We start from the raw sequence: 20,193 nt of genomic DNA on the forward strand, positions 1-20,193 counted from the left end.
TATTGATTTAGGAGGTTTTATTTCTGGATTAAGAAAAGGCTTTTTTCCATCAGAAAAGAAAAAACTTAAAAGGCTATATTGCCTTTGTGCTATAAATTTGTGATTTTAATAACAGTTATTTTGCATATTTAAGTAAGTAGACATTTCAAGGAATTGGTTTAATGTTTTTTATGAAGTGTTTTCTGTTGATATTGTGTCATTTGTTTCTAGGTTGCTGCTAACACTCCAAGTATGTACTCTCAGGAACTATTCCAGCTTTCTCAGTATCTACAGGTAAAAGTAAATCTTGAGAATTCTTATAAGCAGAATTTCTTTTAAACTTTTAAAAGTTCTTAAAAGCAGAATTAGGGCCAGACATGGTGGTTAATGCCTGTAATCCCAGGACTTTGGGAGGCCTAGGCAGAAGGATTGTTTGAGGCCAAGAGTTTGAGTCCAACCTGGGCAATAAAGTGAGACCCCGTCTCTACAAAAAAAGTTTTGTAATTAACCAGGTGTGATGGTGTGCATCTGTCGTCCCAGCTACTTGGAAGTCTCAGGTGAGAGGATTGCTTGAGCCCAGGGGGTTGAGGCTGCAGTGAACTTTGATGGCACCACTGTACTCCATCCTAGGCAGCAGAGCAAGACCCTGTCTCAAGAAAAGAAGCTCAGAATTAAACAACTTATATTTTATTTTGCCAGTTCACAAATATAGGATAAAAAAATATTGGCTGGATACAAATACAAAAGAAATACTATCTTTTCAAAAAAGAACAAAAGATTAAAAGTAGATCTTACGAAGAAAGATAAAAGAGTCAAGATTAAATCTAGAGAAAAGCCTTTGTACGAGAATTTTTTTCTTCAAGTATGAGGAGGTTCCAAAACAGTTTTTTTAAATCCGTTTTTAAATTTTTTGAGAGACACGGTCTGACTCTGTCTCTCAGGCTGAAGTGCAGTGGCATGGTCAGAACTCACTACAGCCTCAAACTCCTGGGCTCGAGTCTTTGTCCTGCTTCAACCTCCCAAAGCACTGGGATTATAGGTGTGAGCCACCACGCCAAGCCCCAGAACAATTCTTTATCCATAGATGGCTTTTGTTTTGTTTTGTTTTGTTTTATTTTATTCTATTTCATTTTTGAGATGGAGTCACATTCTGTAGCCCAAGCTGGAGTGCAATGGTACGATCTCAGCTCACTACAACCTCTGGCTCCTGGGCCCAAGCGATTCTCCTGCCTCCTTCCTGAGTGGCTGAGACTACAGGTATCCACCACTATGCCTGGCTAATTTTTTGTATTTTAGTAGAGATGGGGTTTTACCGTGTTGCCCAGGGTGGTCTCAAACTCCTGAGCTCAGGCAATCTGCCCACCTCAGCCTCCCAAAGTGTTGGGATTATAGGCATGAGCCATGGCGCCTGGCCCATAGATGACTTTTAAATAAAATTAAACTGGGAGATATTTTGATTGCTTAATAATATTAATAGCAAGTAATTATATAGCACTTATTATATGCCAAGCTTCATTCTAGCACTTTACCTATATTATTTAATTATCACAACAATCTTACAAGGTGCATATTTTATCCCTATTTTTACAGATAGAGTAACTGAGAGGCAGGAAGATTTAATAATTTATACAATATCACACATCAAGTATATGGTAGAGCTGGGATTTGAACCTGGACGGCCAGACCTCAGATTTTCTGCTTTGTGTAACCACTGTGCTGTGCTGCTTGATTCACAGAATAATTTCTTGGTGTAGAGCAGATACTTCTTCAAATTAATGCCATATTTAAAGAACCATACAAATCTCTAATAAGCAAACAAGTGTTTTGAGTTTTTTTGTTTATTTGTTTTTTCTGTTTTTTGTGGGTTTGGGCTAGATTATATTTCTTATTCTGGTGAGGGAGCACGGTAAAAGAAAACCCTGGATCAGGAGATTAGAGATTGAGGTATTGTTTTGTTTTGTTTTGTTTTTTGAAACGGACTCTTGCTCTGTCACCCACACTGGAGTGCACTGGCTCAATCTCGTCTCATTGCAACCTCCCCCTCCCGGGTTTAAGCAATTCTTCTGCCCCAGCCTCCTGAGTAGCTGGAATTAAAGGCATGTGCCACCACACCTGGCTAATTTTTTGTATTTTTAGTAGGGTAGAGTAGATTTTTAGGTTTCACCATGTTGGCCAGGCTGGTCTTAAACTCCTGACCTCAAGTGATCCACCCACCTTGGTCTCCCTAGGTGCTGGGATTACAGGTGTGAGCCACTGCACCCAGCAAGAGTGAGGTTTTTATCTTAGTTCTGCTACTCAACCCACTTTTGTGACCTTGAGTGAGTCATTTTATGTGGGTAGGCCTTCAGTTGTCTTTTGTTTCAAATAATAGAACCAAACACGTGATCCTGGGTCCCTACATTCTTTTTTTTTTTTTTTCTGAGATGGAGTCTTGCTCTGTCGTCCAGGCTGGAGTGCAGTGGCGCAATCTTGGCTCACTGCAACCTCTGCCTCCCAGGTTCAAGTGATTCTCCTGCCTCAGCCTCCCGAGTAGCTGGGACTACAGGTGCGTGCCACCACACCTGGCTGATTTTTTGTATTTTTCATAGAGACAGAGTTTCACCATGTTGGCCAGGACGGTCTCGATCTCCTGACCTCATGATCCACCCGCCTTGGCCTCCCAAAGTGCTGGGATTACAGGCCTGAGCCACCACACCCAGCCCCCTACATTCTTTTATAGGAATCAATCGGTGAGAATAGTTCCATCTTAGTTAAGAATGTACACATCTATGAAAATGAACAGAAAATTAATCAATGTATTAATCAGATCTTATCTTCCACCAGGCATAGTGTATGCATAGAAAAACATTATACATTTGGATTTTAATAGAGTATTTAAGAGTATTCTAAGCCAAAATTCCCTTGATTTAATCGTTGGCTTTAATTTCTGACCTACTGGGAAAGTTGTTTAACTCTTTTATGCCTCATTTTCCTCATCTATGAAATGGATATAGTAACAGCACTTAACTTCACAGAATTGTGAAGAATAAAAAAAAATTAATATATGTAAAGCACTTAGAACAGTTCCTGGCACATAGACTGTATGCCATAAATGTTAGTAGTTGTTTACCATTCAATAGGAAGGCACATTAATTAAGCTGCTTATTTTTAGAGGTGGAAGAAAACTTTGAGATTAATGTAATTTAAACCTCATTTTTCATATGAGAAGTGTGGAGCTCATATAGGTTAAATTATTATCCCAGGCTTGTATACTACTGTTACTAGTCATCGTGGATAGCAAATCTCACTCCCTCACTCTCTCACTCTTTCCAACCTTCGTGTTCTGTGAATATTCCTAGTGTCCTAATCCTCTACTGTTCCTTTTCTAGCTCTTTGAGATAAAATTATACCACAGTCTTTTCTGTATACATTCTTATTGAACTGCTAAAGTTCTAATGTAAATTGTGAACATTTTGAATAAAAACTGGAATAGGTGCATTTTATACCTTAGAACTAACTAAAAGACCATTGCTGGACTTACTAGATTTCTGTTAGGATATAGTTCATGGAGTTAAACTCTAAATGGAATTGAATTAAAAAGATGAAATTACACCATCTAGTGGAAGTAGATTCTAAAGATATGGTTGGTTGATGGTTTTGTTTTTCAGTAAAACTTTTTGCAGCATCTGAGTAATTTCCTGGATATTAGGAATGTTTTAGGAACTTAAACTTGGCAAATAGTCTCTTTTAAGTGAAGCTGTGTTTTAATATAGATTCTGAGGTGTATGGCTTTTTATTAGATTATTTAACCTATAGTTTTAGAGTTATATTAAAATGTAGAACCTCTAGACAAAATTTTCCATATTCATTATTTATCAAGGATGTGGAGAGCAATAAATTCATGCTTTAAACCTCGAGTACTATGTTTGTACTTTCAACCTTGAGTACTATGCGCATACTTCTCTGTTGAGGTGTCTCAGAGGCATTAGGGTCATAAGTGTTGCTCTGGATAATGACAGGAATAAAACAAGGTGAAGAAGGTGTGCCAAAACACAACTAAATGCTATGAGCATTTCACCTTGATTCCGGATGAAGGAGACCTGCTTAACAGCTATCAACTGCTAACAAGCCACCTAGAGTTTAGACTTTGTACACCAATGTCTTTCTCTGTAAAATATATCTTTGGGCCGGGCACAGTGGCTACGCCTGTAGTCCCAGCACTTTGGGGGGCTAAGGCTGGTAGATCACCTGAGGTCAGGAGTTCAAGACCAGCCTGACCAAAATGGAGAAACGCCATCTCTACTAAAAATACAAAATCAGCCGGGCGTGGTGGCGCATGCCTGTAATCCCAGCTACTCGGGAGGCTGAGGCAGGAGAATCACTTGGACACGGGAGGCGGAGGTTGCGGTGAGCCAAGATCGTGCCATTGCACTCCAACCTGGGCAGTAAGATTGAAATTCCATCTCAAAAAATATATATACTATATAATTATATAATATCTATTATATATGTAATAGATATAAATATATATTATATATGTAATAGATATATAATATATATTTATAGATACATAGATATCTATATATAGATATATAGATATAAGTATATCATATTTATTACATATATATCTATTATATAAATATATAATCTATAAATATATCTTATATATAATCTATAAATATAATATCTATTGTTATATTTATATATTTATATGATATATTTATATAACATCTATTATATAATTATATCTATTATATAAATATACATTATGTAATATCTATTACATATATAATATCTATTATATAATAGATATAATATATCTATATATAATATATAATAGATATATAATATATAATAGATATATAAGTCATAGCTATTGTATAATATATATTTATATAATATCTATTATATATTTATATAATAGATATTTTATATGTAGTAGATATATATTTATATAATATATATTTATAATATATTATTTAGATATTATATAATATATATTATATATTTAGATATTATATTATATATATTTTATATATGTATCTTTGGAACTGCCAAATAGTTATTTAACTCTCTCATTATAAATCCCTTTATTACATTGAACCAATATTCAGTGGACTCTTACCTATTTTGGTATATTAATTGCTGCTAAGTGTTATATAGTCAGAGAGAATCAGAACACCTGAAAATGCAGTAGGCTGTGCGAATAAAGCAATCTTTCTTTTTAATAGTATATATTGGCTGGGCACGGTGGCTCTTGCCTGTAATCCCAACACTTTGGAAGTCCGAGGCAGGCAGATCACTTGAGACCAGGAGTTCAGGACCAGCCTGGCCGACATGGAGAAAGCTCATCTCCACAAAAAATACAAAAATTAGCTGGGCATGGTGGTGTGCACCTGTAGTCCCAGCTGCTCAGGAGGCTGAGGCATGAGAATTGCTTGAACCCAGGAGGTGGAGGTTGTGGTGAGCCGATATCATGCCACTGCACTCCAACCTGGGCTGCAGAATGAAACTCTGTCTCAGAAATAAAATAAAACAAAAATGTGTATGTTTATATAAATAACATTTTTAAAAGGAAAAATTAAAAGCTCTATTTTAGATATCATACTTGTGCAATTAAGCCATTATAAAGTATTTTTGCTGATGACCAGATTATCTTGGCTTCAGTTGGAATGAGTTTGCTCTGAGGTGTATATATTTCACATATATTCACATATATGTGTATGTGGTTGTATATATACATATGTATACATATATATGCTATCATGGATTGCTTTACAACAGGCATATGATTTCATTAGGTGATTTTGTCATTGTGCGAACATTATACATTGTACTTATATAACCTAGATGGCATAGCCTATTACACACCTAGGCTATATAGTAGAGCCTATTGATCCTAGGCTGCAAACCCATACAGCATGTTATTGTACTGCTTACTGAAGGCAGTTATAACACAGTAGTATTCGTGTTTAGAAGCATATCTAAACGTAGAAAAGGTACAGTAAAAATACAGTATAAAAGATAGAAAAAGGCTGGAGGCAGTGTCATCCGAGCACTTTGGGTGACCAAGGCAGGAGGAACACTTGAGGCTAGGAGTTCAAGACCAGCCTGGTCAACATGGCAAAACCCTGTCTCTACTAAAAATACAAAAATTAGCTGGGCGTGGTGGCACATGCCTGTAGTCCCAGCTAGTCAGGAGGCTGAGACACCAGAATTGCTTGAACCCGGGAGGCAGAGTTGCAGTAAGCTGAGATCACACCCCTGCACTCCAGCCTGGATGACAGAGCAAGGCTCTGTCTCAAAAAAGAAAAGAAAAGAAAAAGATAGAAAATGATATACCTGTATAAGGCGCTTACCATCAATAGAGCTTGCAGGACTGGAAGCTGCTCTGGGTGAGTCAGTGAGTGAGTAGTAAGTGAATGTGAAGGCCTATGACATTATTGTACACTACCATAGACTTTATAAACATTGTACACTTAGGCTACTTTAAATATATATTTTAAAAGTTTTTGGGGCAAGCATGGTGGCTCATGCTTGAAATCCCAGCACTTTGGATGGCTGAGGTGGGAGGATCACTTGAGACCAGGAGTTCAAGACCATCCTCAGCAACATAAGAAGGCCCCATCTGTTTTAAAAAAAAAAAAAAATTAAAAATATTAGCTGGTGGTTGGGTGCGGGGACTCACGCCTGTGATCCCAGCACTTTGGGAGGCCAAGGTGGGCAGATCACTTGAGGTCAGGAGTTCGAGACCAGGCTGTCCAACATGATGAAATGCCATCTCTACTAAAAATACAAAAATGAGCCAGGCGTGATGGCATTGCCTGTCATCCCAGCTACTCAGGAGGCAGAGGTGAGAGAATCGCTTGAACCCAAGAGGCAGAGGTTGCATTGAGCCAAGATCACGCCATTGTACTCCAGCCTGCGCAACAGAGCGAGACTCGTCTCAGAAAAAGAAAAAAAAGTTAACTGGGCATGGTGGTGCGTGTCTGCATCCTAGCTATAGGGGGTGCTGAGGCAGGAGGATCACAAGCTCAGGAATTTGAGATTACAGTGAGCCATCACTTAGTGACATCATCATGCAACTGCACTCCAGCCTGGGTGACAGAGCTAGACTCTGGTCTCAAGAAAAAAAAGTTTTTCTTTCTTCTATAATAAGCTAAACTTAGCTTACTATAACTTTTTTACTTTATACACTTACAAGTTTTAAAACTTCTTTGACTCTTGTATTCACACTTAGCTTAAAACACAAACACATAGTACAGCTGTTCAAAAATACTTTGTTTTTGGCCGGGCGCGGTGGCTCACGCCTGTAATCCCAGCACTTTGGGAGGCCGAGGCGAGTGGATCATGAGGTCAGGAGATCCAGACCATCCTGGCTACACAGGTGAAACCCGGTCTCTACTAAAAATATAAAAAATTAGCCGGGCATAGTGGCGGGTGCCTGTATTCCCAGCTACTTGAGAGGCTGAGGCAGGAGAATGGCGTGAACCCGGGAGGCGGAGCTTGCAGTGAGCGGAGACTGTGCCACTGCACTCCAGCCTGGGCGACAGTCAGACTCCGTCTCAAAAAAAAAAAAAAAAAAAAAAAAAATTTTGTTTCTATTCTTAAATTATAAGCTTTTTATTAAAAATGTTTTAAACTTGTTTTTACTTTTTAAACTTTTTTGTTATAAATGAAGACATAAACACACACGTTAGCCTAGGCCTACACAATATCAAGATCATCAGTATCACTCTCTTCCACCTCCACATCCTATCCCACTGAAAGGTCTCCAGGGGCAGTAACATGCATGGAGCTGTCATCTTCTGTGATAACAGTGCCTTCTTCAGGATACCTCCTAAAGGACCTCTCTGAAGGTATTTTACAGTTAACCTTTTTTTCTTTTTAGTAAGCAGAAGGAATATATAATTAACAATAAAAAGTATAGTACATGCATAAACTAATAACAGTCATAGAATACTATTATGTATTATGTACTATATATAATTATATGTGCTATACTTTTATATAACTGGCAGCACAGTAGGTTTGTTTACACCAACATCTCAAACACATGAGTAATGCCCCTTTGTGTTACAGTGTTAGGATGGCTATGATGTCACTAAGCGACAGAAATTTTTCAGCTTCATTATAATTTTTTGGGACTACTGTGTATATGCAGTCTGTAGTTGACTGAAATGTTGTTTTGTGGTGCATGACTTGTATATGTGTGTGTGTATGTATAGGTATATGTCTACATACACACTGTGTATTAGCTTTTTCTATTGTATGTTTTTAAAAACTTGCTTTTCCAAATTATGCATAAAAAGAAAACAAAAACAGGTGACTTGTTTTCTATTAGGGGAGAAGTTGCAGTTAGAGAACCTCTAATGGCGGTACTTTCAGCTCAACAAATGAGACTAAAATGATGTGGCCCATATACATAAAGTAGTCATTTCCTATTTGCAGGGAATATGTTCCATGACCCCCAGTAGATGCCTGAAATCACAGATAGTGCCAAACTCTGTATCTACTATGTTTTTTCCTATATATACACATACCTATGATAAAGTTTAACTTATAAATTAAGCATAGTAAGAAATTAACAATAATAATAGAACAATTACAACAGCATACTGTTACGTGAATAAAAGTTATGTGAATGTCAACATTCTGTCTGTCTCTCTCAGTGTATCTTGTACTGCACTATAACTGAAACTGGAAAGGGAAACCAGAGATAAGCAGGGACTGCTGTATATTTTACTAAGTACTATCAAGTGTCACATACTTTAAAATACATCAAGGGGGATGTAATATGAAAATATTTTAGAATGTGCTGAAAATTGATCACTCCTCAAAAGAATCATGATGAGCTTATTGGAATCTCTTTTGTGATTTGTAATACTAGGAGGCCTTACATCGGGAACAAATGTTGGAACAGAAGTTAGCCACGCTTCAGCGGCTACTAGCCATCACCCAAGAGGCTTCAGATACCAGTTGGCAGGTATTCCAGTTGTTTTATATTTAAGAAACATTTAAACATAGTTTAATATTCCATGCATGTTAAATAAACTAAAATGTAGCAAACAAAGACAAAGTTATTTCCTAACTAATGAACAAGTTGTTGAAAATTTAGCATTTTACAGTGGATGCTGGTCAGTTTTATGCTTTTATATCTTTTGTTGTCAGTAGCAACCTTTTTTTATATACATGTGACTTTATAATTACTCGGGTTTTACTTATGTTTAATTTTTCTTCAATAGGCTTTAATAGATGAAGATAGACTCTTATCACGGTTAGAAGTTATGGGAAACCAATTACAGGCATGCTCCAAAGTAGGTATTAATCTCAAATGTGTAAAATGAAATGCATAGTTTTTTATGTAACATCATTTCTTTGACTGTCATTTTGAGTATATGCTAAAAACTTTATACATTTCCACAATTCTTTTAAATCTTTTGTCATGAGAAATTTCAGACATCCATGTAAATAAAAATAATTATGTAATGAATACCCACATACACATCTGTCTTTTTTCTATTACAATTAATATTTCTTGGAAAAACTGGGTCATTTGTCCTCTAGAATTTCCCTCAGTCTGCATTGTTATTTAAACATTTTTTAGCACCCCTTCCCACTGCATAAATTAGTAGTTTCATCTAGAGATTTGATCTGATTTAGGTTTAGTTTTTCTTTTTGTCAACAACCCTTTATGGATGGTATTGTGTTCTTCCACCAAGGGACAACATAAAGTCTAGTTGTCTTTCTTTTTGAGATTTTATCAATCACTAATCATCCCAGCCTAGTCCATTGTTTCATTAAGGTTACAAAAATAAGGCTGGGCTCAGTGGCTCACTCCTGTAATCCCAGCCCTTTGGGAAGCTGAGGCAGGCAGATCACCTGAGCTCGAGAGTTCAAGACCAGCCTGACCAACATGGAGAAATCCCATCACTACTAAAACAAAATTAGCCAAACATGGTGGCACATGCCTGTAATCTCAGGTACTCGGGAGGCTGAGGCAGGAGAATCCCTTGAACCTGGCAGGCAGAGGTTGCAATGAGCCGAGACTGTGCCATTGCACTGTAGCCTGAGCAACAAGAGTGAAACTGTCTCAACAACAACCACCACCATAAAAAAAAGTTACAAAAATAGTGATGTAATTCTGTTATTCCTTCACTCATTTAGCTGGGTTACTTCTGTAAAGAGAAGTTTCCTTCCAGACACAGTGGCTCATGCCTGTAATCCCAGCACTTTGGGAGGCCGACGCAGGCGTATCACTTGAGGTCAGGCATTCAAAACCAGCATGGCCAACATGGCGAAACCCCATCTCTACTAACAATACAAAAATTAGCTGGACATGGTGGTATGTACCTGTAATCCCAGCTACTCGAGAGGCTGAGACAGGAGAATTGCTTAAACCTTGGGGGGTAGAGGTTGCAGTGAGCCAAGATCGCCTCTGAACTCCAGCCTGGGCGACAGAGCGAGACGTCTCAAAAAAAAAAAAAAAAAAAAAAGCGGGGGCAGTTTGAGACCAGTATGGGCAACATGGCAAAACCCAGTCTCTACCAAAAATTAAATATTTGCTTAGCATGGTGGTACATACCTATAGTCCTAGCTACTTGGGAGGCTTAGGTGGAAGGATTTTGTGATTACAGTGAGTTATGTTTGCAGAACTGCACTCCAGCCTTGGTGACAAAGAGAGACCCTGTCTCTAAAAAAACAAAAAAAGGAAAAAACAATGGCCATTGTTTTTTGTGACTCTGGCGTCAAAAACCAAATACCAAATGTTCTCATTTATAAGTAGAAGGTAAGCTATAGTTATGCAAAGGCATACAGAGTGGTATGATGGACATTGGAGACTCAGAAGTTGGGAAAGAGAGGGGAGTGAGGGATGAAAAACTCCCTATTGAATACAATATACACTACTCAGGTGATGAGTGCATTAAAACCCCAGACAACAACACTACATAATTTATCCATGTAACCAAAAACCGCTTGTATCCCTAAAGCTATTGGAATAAAAAAATTTAAATAACCCTGAGGTATGTTTTCTATGGGGAAAGCAAGATAAGTGATTTTCTCCCCTTATTTATTAGATTTCAGAATAATGAATTGGTTCTTTTTCATCTACCAAAGACTGGCCATGAAGTGTTTTCTCCCTTCACTTAGATTTAAACACATTTGATGTATTTAAATCTGGTGCAGTTGTTTTTCTTGTTTTAGAGACAGGGTCTTACTGTGTTGCCCAGGCTAGTCTTGAACTCCTGAGCTCATGCAGTCCTCCCATCTCGGCCTCCCAAAGTGCTGGGATTACAGGCTTGAACCACTGCGGCCAGCCTATTTTTCTTATTGATGCTCGAATTATCCCATCTTTGGTCTGTGTAAATGTCTTTCAGATTGATAGCTTCATGCTGTCATTTCAGACAAGATGTTTCAGGCTCATTTTGTACATTTCCTGCCCCAGACATGAAGTCTGCTTTTCCCCTATGGTACGCTTATTCTTTTTGTTTTAACCATTGTTTTAAAATGCTTGGTGCCTTTGAAGGTAATTGATTATTTTTGCCTACAAATGTAAATATGGGAATTTGCAGAAAATATGACAAATATAAGAGTAATTAATTTTGTATATTTTAGAGAAATTCTTAATTGCCTATAACTTTTTTTTCTATAGGAAGTGGAAATTAATATGTTTATGAAGGCATAATTTACTTATGCAACTTTTAAATACATCTTTAGTTAATACAGGGCCAGCATCATTTGTGTTTGGAGGTACCTTAATATACAATTTAAAGTATGTCATAATGTGTTAATTTTTCTCAAACAAATGCTTTAAAAAAATAACTTGTCTATAATTATAAATATATTTTATTCTAGAATCAAACAGAAGATAGTTTACGAAAGGAACTTATAGCATTACAAGAGGATAAACATAACTATGAGACAACAGCCAAAGAGTCCCTGAGGCGGGTTCTTCAGGAGAAAATTGAAGTGGTTAGAAAACTTTCAGAAGTTGAGGTATTTCAATTAAAAAAAATTACTAAATAATATTATGAGTGTTTAAAAAAATCTCAAGCATTCCAGGATACTTTAAACATGGGTATTATTATATAGTTAGGAAATATTTTCTGTCTGTCAGGTGGGAAGGAACAGTTATGCTGCTTTCATTGACAGGAATTCTCCACATAACCATGTGAGTTTTGGTACTTATGCTCCCTAGTCAATGGCTGAGGAAATAAAAACGTAACCAGGGAATCTTACTGTTTGCATTCTGCTTAGGATTCACCCTCCATACAGCAGACCATGATATGTGCTGGGGAACTGATTTCCTGTCACTTGGTTTTGCTTTGCTTCTATTTGAGGGTGGTCAGTGTAAGGCCAAGAGACTACACTTCTTGTTCTTTTTTAATTCACTCTCCAGAGAGGAAAACTAGCTGTGTCGTATATTTAGGAAGTTTAAAGGTAAATTCATCTCCAAGGTCCTTTCTAGGTCTTTAAGGAACAATGAAAATGCAATTTTTATTGCTTTGGGGGCAAAAACTCTTAATTCCTAATATAGATCATTTCTTTGAACCAATGCAAAATTACCACATACATAATGTATTACTAGAATTAGTTAAAATGCTCATCAAAAACTAAATGGTAAACATACCTTTCCTTACTACAGGTATAGTTTGTATTGCTACCTCATCCCATAGTGCCTGATTCACTGTTGTGTGATTAATTTGACATATAAAGAAAGAAAGTTACTAATTGTCTTTTAATTTTTTATTAAATTAATTGCTGGATATTATTAAACTTGCTTTCAAGGATTGATAGGCTAAAATATTTTCACAGCTAAAAGTCATACCCATTGGCCTTTCAAAAATGTAATTATATAATGGCAGCATCCTTTTCCTGCCCCTACTCTCCCTCCACTTTTCTTTTTTGTTGTTGTTGTTAATTCTTAGTTACGTTTTCTGTTTTAGTGTATACCTGAAGTAAACTGAAATTCTTTAACTCAGCTTTATAAAGTCCAGGGCAGATGTTGATTTAGAATAGTCCATAGAATTATACTTTTTATAAATTTAATTTAGAAGGAATTCTAAATAACAAATATACACTTATTCTAATTAAATTGCCTGTAAACTTGAATCGCAGCGAAGTCTGAGTAATACTGAAGATGAATGTACCCATCTGAAAGAAATGAATGAAAGGACTCAGGAAGAATTAAGAGAATTAGCCAATAAATATAATGGAGCAGTTAATGAGATTAAAGATTTATCTGATAAATTAAAGGTATGTATTTACTCTGCCTGAAAGTATGTTAAGCTAATAATCCCTAACATACTGGATAGCTTAAGGTTTTAGGTATTGCTTTAGCTAGGCATGGTGGTGGTCGCCTGTAATCCCAGCTTTTCCGGAGGCTGAGGTGGGAGAATTGCTTGAACACAGGAGACAGAGGTTGCAGCGAGCCAAGATCATGTCACTGCACTCCAGCCTGGGCGACAGAGCGATACTCCATCTCAAAGGAAAAATAAACAAACAAAAAACAGTTTGGGCTGGGTGCAGTGGCTCATGCCTGTAATCCCAGCACTTTGGGAGGCGGAAGCAGGCAGATCATGAGGTCAAGAGATTGAGACCATCCTGGCCAACATAGTGAAACCCTGTCTCTACTAAAAATGCAAAAATTAGCTGGGCATGCGCCCGTATTCCCAGCTCCTTGGGAGTCTAAGACAGGAGAATCACTTGAACCCGGGAAGCAGAGGTTTCAGTGAGCTGAGATTGCGCCACTGCATTCCAGCCTGGCAACAGAGCAAGACTTCGTCTCACAAAAAAAAAAAAAAAAGTTTGAAAACTGTTGGTATAGATAGCTATTTTGAATTGATTTGCATAGTCTCCTTGAATGTGTTAAATTATGCTGAAAGTATGAAAGCAGGATGTAGGTGGTACTACATATTAAATAAGAGTTCTATAAAAGATTTTAGGTATTGCTGAATAGTTATTGATGTAAAAATTTGATAACAGTTGAAATTTATAGTGAAAAGAAGGTGTCTGTATTCCATTTAGCCCAACCTCCATTACTATAGATAATTGAAAGCCTGTAAATGCTGACATAGTTCCTCTGGATGAATATGTAGTCAGTGCTTCACAATAGACATTTTAAAAATATGTAACAGGAAGTAGATGAGAATCGGCAAACCCCATGATATTCAGATGTTTTAAAACCTAAAACTGCGTATCATTAGGCCATCTAAAAGGCACGGCCCAGCTATTTAGTGCTGTGCTAGAACAAGCCCAGAGAGAATCTGGGAATGATCTGTTCCCTTTTAGCTTTCAGGGATGCTGTTAACTCTGCTTTAGATGCCTATGAGACATTTAGAATAAGGACAGATCAGATCATAGGGTAATGATAGAGTAATGTCTAGTTGGTCCTTTAGAATCTTATAACTGAGAAAAAAAATCTTATAACTGTTTGTGAAGATCTATCTTGATTTAATTCAAACCATGGATTGAGTGCCTAGAAGATATGTGTTTGTTAGAGAAGACCAGAGCATACCTCCTTTGGTTAACCTATGATAGTTTTCAAAGTTGGTCTTGTTAAAAGGAGATTGTCGTCGTCCATTTGTGTTGCCATAAAGGAATAGCTGAGACTGGGTAATTTATAAAGATAAGAGGTTTATTTGGGTCACAGTTCTGCAGGTTGAAGCTTCAGGCTGCTTCCACTCATGGCAGAAGGCAAAGTGGAGCTGGCACGTGTGCCATGGTGAGAGAGGAAGCAAGAGAGAGAGTCTGGGAGAGGTGCCAGGCTCTTTTTTAACAACCAGCTCTCATGGGACTAATAGAGTGAGAATTCACTCATTACCATGAGGACAGCACCAAGCCATTCATGAGGGATCTGCTCCCATAACCCAAACACCTCTCATTAGACCCCATCTCCAACATTGAGGATCAAATTTTAATGTTGAGGCTTGGAGGACAAACATCCAAACTATAGGCAGAGGTCTTTTTGAATAGTGATTGTACTGTCATCTCTTTACTGAACAATTTTGTTTAAAATTTCAGAATGTTAACATTATAGAACTTAAAAACTGAAATAATAGTAATTTTGGGGAAAAATCTTACTTTCGTCTTTAAAAATATGATTTTTTTTTTCCACATTGACCCTTTACCTCTGTGTGTACTGAGCCTACTTGCTTCCTCCAAGTTTCTCTCTCCTGGGTGTTATGGAGGAGTAACCCAATGCAAATAATTTTTGACATCAAGCCTTTGTCTTTATCATCTTTACTGGTTTAGAAATGTCAGGTTAGCCGGGCACAGTGGCTCATGCCTATAATCCCAGCACTTTGGGAAGCCAAGGTGGGCTGATCACCTGAGGTCAGGAGTTCGAGACCAGCCTGATCAACATGGAGAAACCCCGTTTCTACTACAAATACAAAATTAGCTGGGTGTGGTGGCGCATGCTTGTAATCCCAGCTACTTGGGAGGCTGAAGAAGGAGAATCACTTGAACCTGGGAGGCGGAAGTTGCCTGGGCAACAAGAGTGAAACTCCGTCTCAAAAAAAAGAAAGAAAGAAATGTCAGGTTTACATATAATGTTCTGTAATATTGAACACTTCTCTTAGAAGTTTAAGTGAATAAAGGCATTCCTGGCTTAGGGCTCTTAAAACAAAGTTAGGTTTGTTAAATAACTGAATTTTCTTATTTCTCTAGGTAGCAGAGGGAAAACAAGAGGAAATCCAACAGAAAGGACAGGCTGAGAAAAAAGAATTACAACATAAAATAGATGAAATGGAAGAAAAAGAACAGGAGCTCCAGGCAAAAATAGAAGCTTTGCAAGCTGATAATGATTTCACCAATGAAAGGCTAACAGCTTTACAAGGTAAGTTAGCTAATCCAGAAATCGATTTTATTTTATTTTTTTTCTTTTTATCTGTGAAATATCTTTTTTTTTTTTGGACTTATATTTACAGTACGGTTAGAACATCTTCAGGAGAAAGCTCTTAAAGAATGCAGCAGCTTAGGTAGGTGTCATCCAAATTTCTTACTTAAACCTGAATTTTATCCTTAAACTTTTGACCTTGTTTACTGTCTCACATTGAGTATTTTAAGGGATGTTTTATGTATCAGTTATAAAGTATCTATACTCTTTTAGGAAATTTTCTTTAAAAATATGCTTGATTGCCACCAGTGGGCACCATTGTTTTCCTTGAGATGAGTGAAATTTCTTCATCTGAGATCTTCTACCCAGGGATATTTAAATAAGAAAAGTACATGAACAGCAGGATCCCTTTTCTTTTAAGGTTCATTGGAAGGCCACTAAGCAGTTGTAGTCTTTTCTCAGAATTAATAGAAAGTGGCAAATTGAACCCTTCTAGTAAAAATAAATTCAACATGTTCTATACAATCTTAATCTTAGGAATACAGAATGCCATGGTTACACTTGAGACCATATTTAAAGTAATACTTTCTTTGATCAGGCAATGATATACTGTCTTAATCCTAGGGATACAAGTTGATGACTTCTTACCTAAAATAAATGGGAGCACAGAAAAAGGTAGTGTAAAAAACTTAAATATATATATATATATTATGATATCATTTTAGTCTTTAAGCAGGATAAAGAGTTCAGGGTTTTAAGTATTTGGAATGAAAAGCATGCTCTCATGGATCATTGAACCCCATCATTTAAAAATCAAGCTTTCCTTTATTTTGTAAGCGTTGATGCTGTGATCAATTCTTAGATATCCCTTGTTATATGGAAATTTCAATTACTCCAATAAGAAAATGATAAAGTTCAACTTTAGCGATATATAATATAACTCTTTTTCCCCACTCTGTTTTTCAAAGAGCTGTACTACCACTTTATTTCATCAAGTTCTGCTTTCAGGGATACTTGACCCCCATTTAAAACGTTCGAGTTTATTTAACAGCTTTTTGAGCCCTTGGACATGCCATAGAAAATACTTTGTTTATCCCATCTGTTTCATTGATCAGAGAGAACAAGGTCAGTTTTTTCTGCCATCAGAAAAATTTTTTATTAATTATTGGTTCTGTGACCCTTCTTTCTGAACAGCATGGGTTCTCTCTTGCCAAAAACATAAAACCACTATTGGTTTTCCTGTCACTACATGGGGTACTTTTTACCCAGTGGCCTCTATTATCCTTCAGTCTTGAAGATCCCTAGTCATCCTCCTTCTCTCCCCTTCCATCTAACATTATTTGAGCACCAACTGTGTGCCAGACCCTGCGCTAGGTGCTTGGAGTACAGTAGAAATAAAACTCTTTTCTGTGTTTACCAATCTATGTGCCTTTCATCTCAGTTTTCTACAGAAGTTAGTGGAAGATATCAGAGTTGATACACAGAACTTATTAAATATATTTTCCTTAGCCAGGCATTGTGGTGTGCACCTGTAGTCCCAACTACCCGGGAGGCTGAGGTGGGAGGGTCAGCTGAGCCCAGGAGGTTGAGGCTGCCATGAGCCATAATTGTGCCACTGCACTCCAGCCTGGGTGGCAGAGTGAGACCCTGTCTTTTTTTTAAAAAAGAAAGAAAAGAAAAGAAAAAATATTTTTTCCTCCATGTATCAGGGGATATCATAATAGTTCTTGGGCAGCAATCAAACTGGTAGAGTTAGGAGGTGGGTTTTTTGGTTCTGCTTTGGTTTGGTTTTGTTTGGTCAGTTTTTAATCAAGAACTGGCAGTATAGGCTCAGGTAACTGTGTATATGTTAGCTGCAAGGTCAAAACTTTATATTGCATATGTAATGAATTTTGAAACTCTCAAGAAAAATGTCCATTAATCATTGCAGTTTGACTATTCTATGTATGTTTTGTAAAATGCATGGACTTTTTAAAATTCCAATTTGATTGAATTTAAATTTGAGAATTTTTAAAGGTGTAGTTTATATTCATTGGGATTAAGCAGATTGCTTGAGCTCAGGAGTTTCAGACCAGCCTGGGCATCATGGTGAAATTTTGTCTCTACAAAAAATACAAAAATTAGCTATGCATGGTGGCCACACGCCTGTAATCCCAGCTACTCAGGAGGCTGAGGTGGGAGGATCACTTGCGCCCAGGAGGTCAAGGCTGCAGTGAGCTGAGATCACGCCACTGCAGGCAATGGGAGTGAGACCCTGTCTCAAAAAAGCAAAATCATGTCTGGCACAGTGACTTACACCTATAATCCCAGCACTTTAGGAGGCCAAGGCGGGTGGATCACTTGAGGTCAGGAGTTCAAGACCACCAGGGTCTGGAAAACTTGGTGAAACCCTGTCTCTACAAAAAAATAGAAAAATTAGCTGGGCGTGGTGGCATGCTACTGTAATCCCAGCTACTCAGCAGGCTGAGGCAGGAGATTCGCTTGAACCTGGGAGGCAGAGGTTGCAATGAGCCCAGATTGTGCTACTACACTCCAACCTGGGCAACAGAGTGAGACTCCTGTCTCAAAAAGAAAAAAAAGAAAAAAAAAAAAAAAAGCAGTCAATCAGTCATCACCCTCTTATATATATTAATAATGTTAGTATTAACCCAAGCTGGGAAACTGCTATTCATTCCTTCAATTAAGAGAATCATTTATGTACATGGAGCCATCTTTATACTATTTAGAGAGTTGTCAAATTACTGCTTCATTTTTTTACAGTTCCAATTGATTCAGATGAAAATAATAGTAGACTGCTTTCATATTGTATTAATATAATTGTTAAAGACGCCTTGATTTTAAGAATAAATATTTTAGATACTTAAAGGTAACTCCTTACTATAATTATTTTTTCCTTATTTGTGTGCTTGCTTTTTTGGTGGTGATATACTGAGTGGTATGATAGTGACTAATAGAATATTTTAAAAGAAACCAAGTGATAAATTTCTGGATATGCACCAAAACTTAGGTAAGAGTGGACTTTGGAATAAGATGGCACTTAATTCCATTCTGAATCACTTGTAATATAATAATGAACCAATTATCAAGTATCCCAGTATTACCAGTGTCCATAACCATATTATATAATTTTAACTAAATTACTCTTTAAATAATAGAGAGCCAAGTATAGCTGTAAGAGAATATTTTTAAATATCTGAAAATGTTAAAATTAATAATACTTTCAGTGAATCCCATTTTAAAAATTAAATATAATGTAGCTACTAAAAGCACAGGTTTTGTACTGTAAATTTTTTGTGTGTCTTATCTAATAAGTATAATCTGAATATATCTTAGAGAGTAAAGGACAGTGTTGTCCGAAATAAACATAAGGCTGGGTGTGGTGGATCACACCTATAATCCCAGCACTTTGGGAGGCCAAAGTGGAAGGATTGCTTGTGTCCAGGAGTTCAAGGCCAGCTTGAGCAACATAGTGAGACCTCATCTCTATAAAAAAATTAAAAATTAACTGGGCATAGTGGTGTGCACCTGAGACCCAGCTCCTCAGGAGGCTAGATGGGAGAATCAGTTAATCCTGGGAGGTCAAGGCTGCAGTGAGTCGTGATCACATCACTGTACTCAGCCTGGGTGACAGAGTGAGACCTGTCAAAAAAATAAAAAATTAACATAATGAGAGCCATATACATAATTTTAAATGTTCTGCTGGGCAAAGTAGCTTGCTTCTGTAATCCCAGCGAGGGAGGATTGTTTGAGCCCAAAAGCTCGAAAGCTGCCTGGGCAATATAGTGAGACCCCATCTATAAAAATATTACTTCCTTTTTTTTTTTTTTTAATTAGTGAGGTGTGGTATCATGTGCCTATAATCCCAGCACTTTGGGAGGCTAAGCAGGGAAGACTACTTGAGGCCATTAGTTTGAGACCAGCATGGGCAACATAGTGAGACCTCTGTCTCTACACAAAATTTAAAAATTAGCCAAGTGTGATCGTACACATCTATAGTCCTAGATAGTTGGGAAGCTGAGGAGGGAGGATCCCTTGAGCCCAGGAATTCAAGGTTGCAATGAACTATGATTGTACCACTGTACTCCAGCCTGGACAATAGAGTAAGACCCTGTCTTTTAATTTAAAAAAATTCTGGCGGCCACATTGTATTAGTCAGAGTTCTCTAGAGGGACAGAACTAATGGAATATATATATTATATATATAAAGGGGAGTTTATTAAGTATTAACTGACATGATCACAAAGTCCCACATAGGCCATCTTCAAGCTGAGGAGCAAGGAGAGCCAGTCCGAGTTCCAAAACTGAAGAACTTGGAGTCTGATGTTCAAGGACAGGAAGCATCCAGCACAGAAGAAAGATGTAGGCTGGGAGGCTAGGCCAGTCTCTCTTTTCAC

The 20,193-nt window shown here is 37.3% G+C and overlaps 1 protein-coding gene across 33 annotated transcripts in view; it reads left to right on the top strand.

Annotated features, from left to right (window-relative positions):
- Positions 1-20,193, top strand: part of SLMA (sarcolemma associated protein) — a 180,010-nt gene that overhangs the window by 96,382 nt on the left and 63,435 nt on the right. For 10 of the 33 annotated variants that reach the window (XM_011743042.2, XM_011743026.2, XM_071091956.1 and 7 more), the window contains exons 5-12: positions 211-273; positions 8,849-8,944; positions 9,204-9,275; positions 11,815-11,955; positions 13,078-13,215; positions 15,631-15,799; positions 15,891-15,941; positions 16,424-16,474. In XM_011743042.2, coding sequence (XP_011741344.1) covers positions 211-273; positions 8,849-8,944; positions 9,204-9,275; positions 11,815-11,955; positions 13,078-13,215; positions 15,631-15,799; positions 15,891-15,941; positions 16,424-16,474 — 781 coding nt within the window. The remainder of the gene's footprint in view (positions 1-210; positions 274-8,848; positions 8,945-9,203; positions 9,276-11,814; positions 11,956-13,077; positions 13,216-15,630; positions 15,800-15,890; positions 15,942-16,423; positions 16,475-20,193) is intronic. The other 23 variants (XM_011743088.2, XM_011743128.2, XM_071091952.1 and 20 more) reach the window with 4 other exon arrangements.

The sequence above is a fragment of the Macaca nemestrina genome, chromosome 2 (assembly GCF_043159975.1).
Source record: "Macaca nemestrina isolate mMacNem1 chromosome 2, mMacNem.hap1, whole genome shotgun sequence".
Classification (NCBI taxonomy): Eukaryota; Metazoa; Chordata; class Mammalia; order Primates; family Cercopithecidae; genus Macaca; species Macaca nemestrina.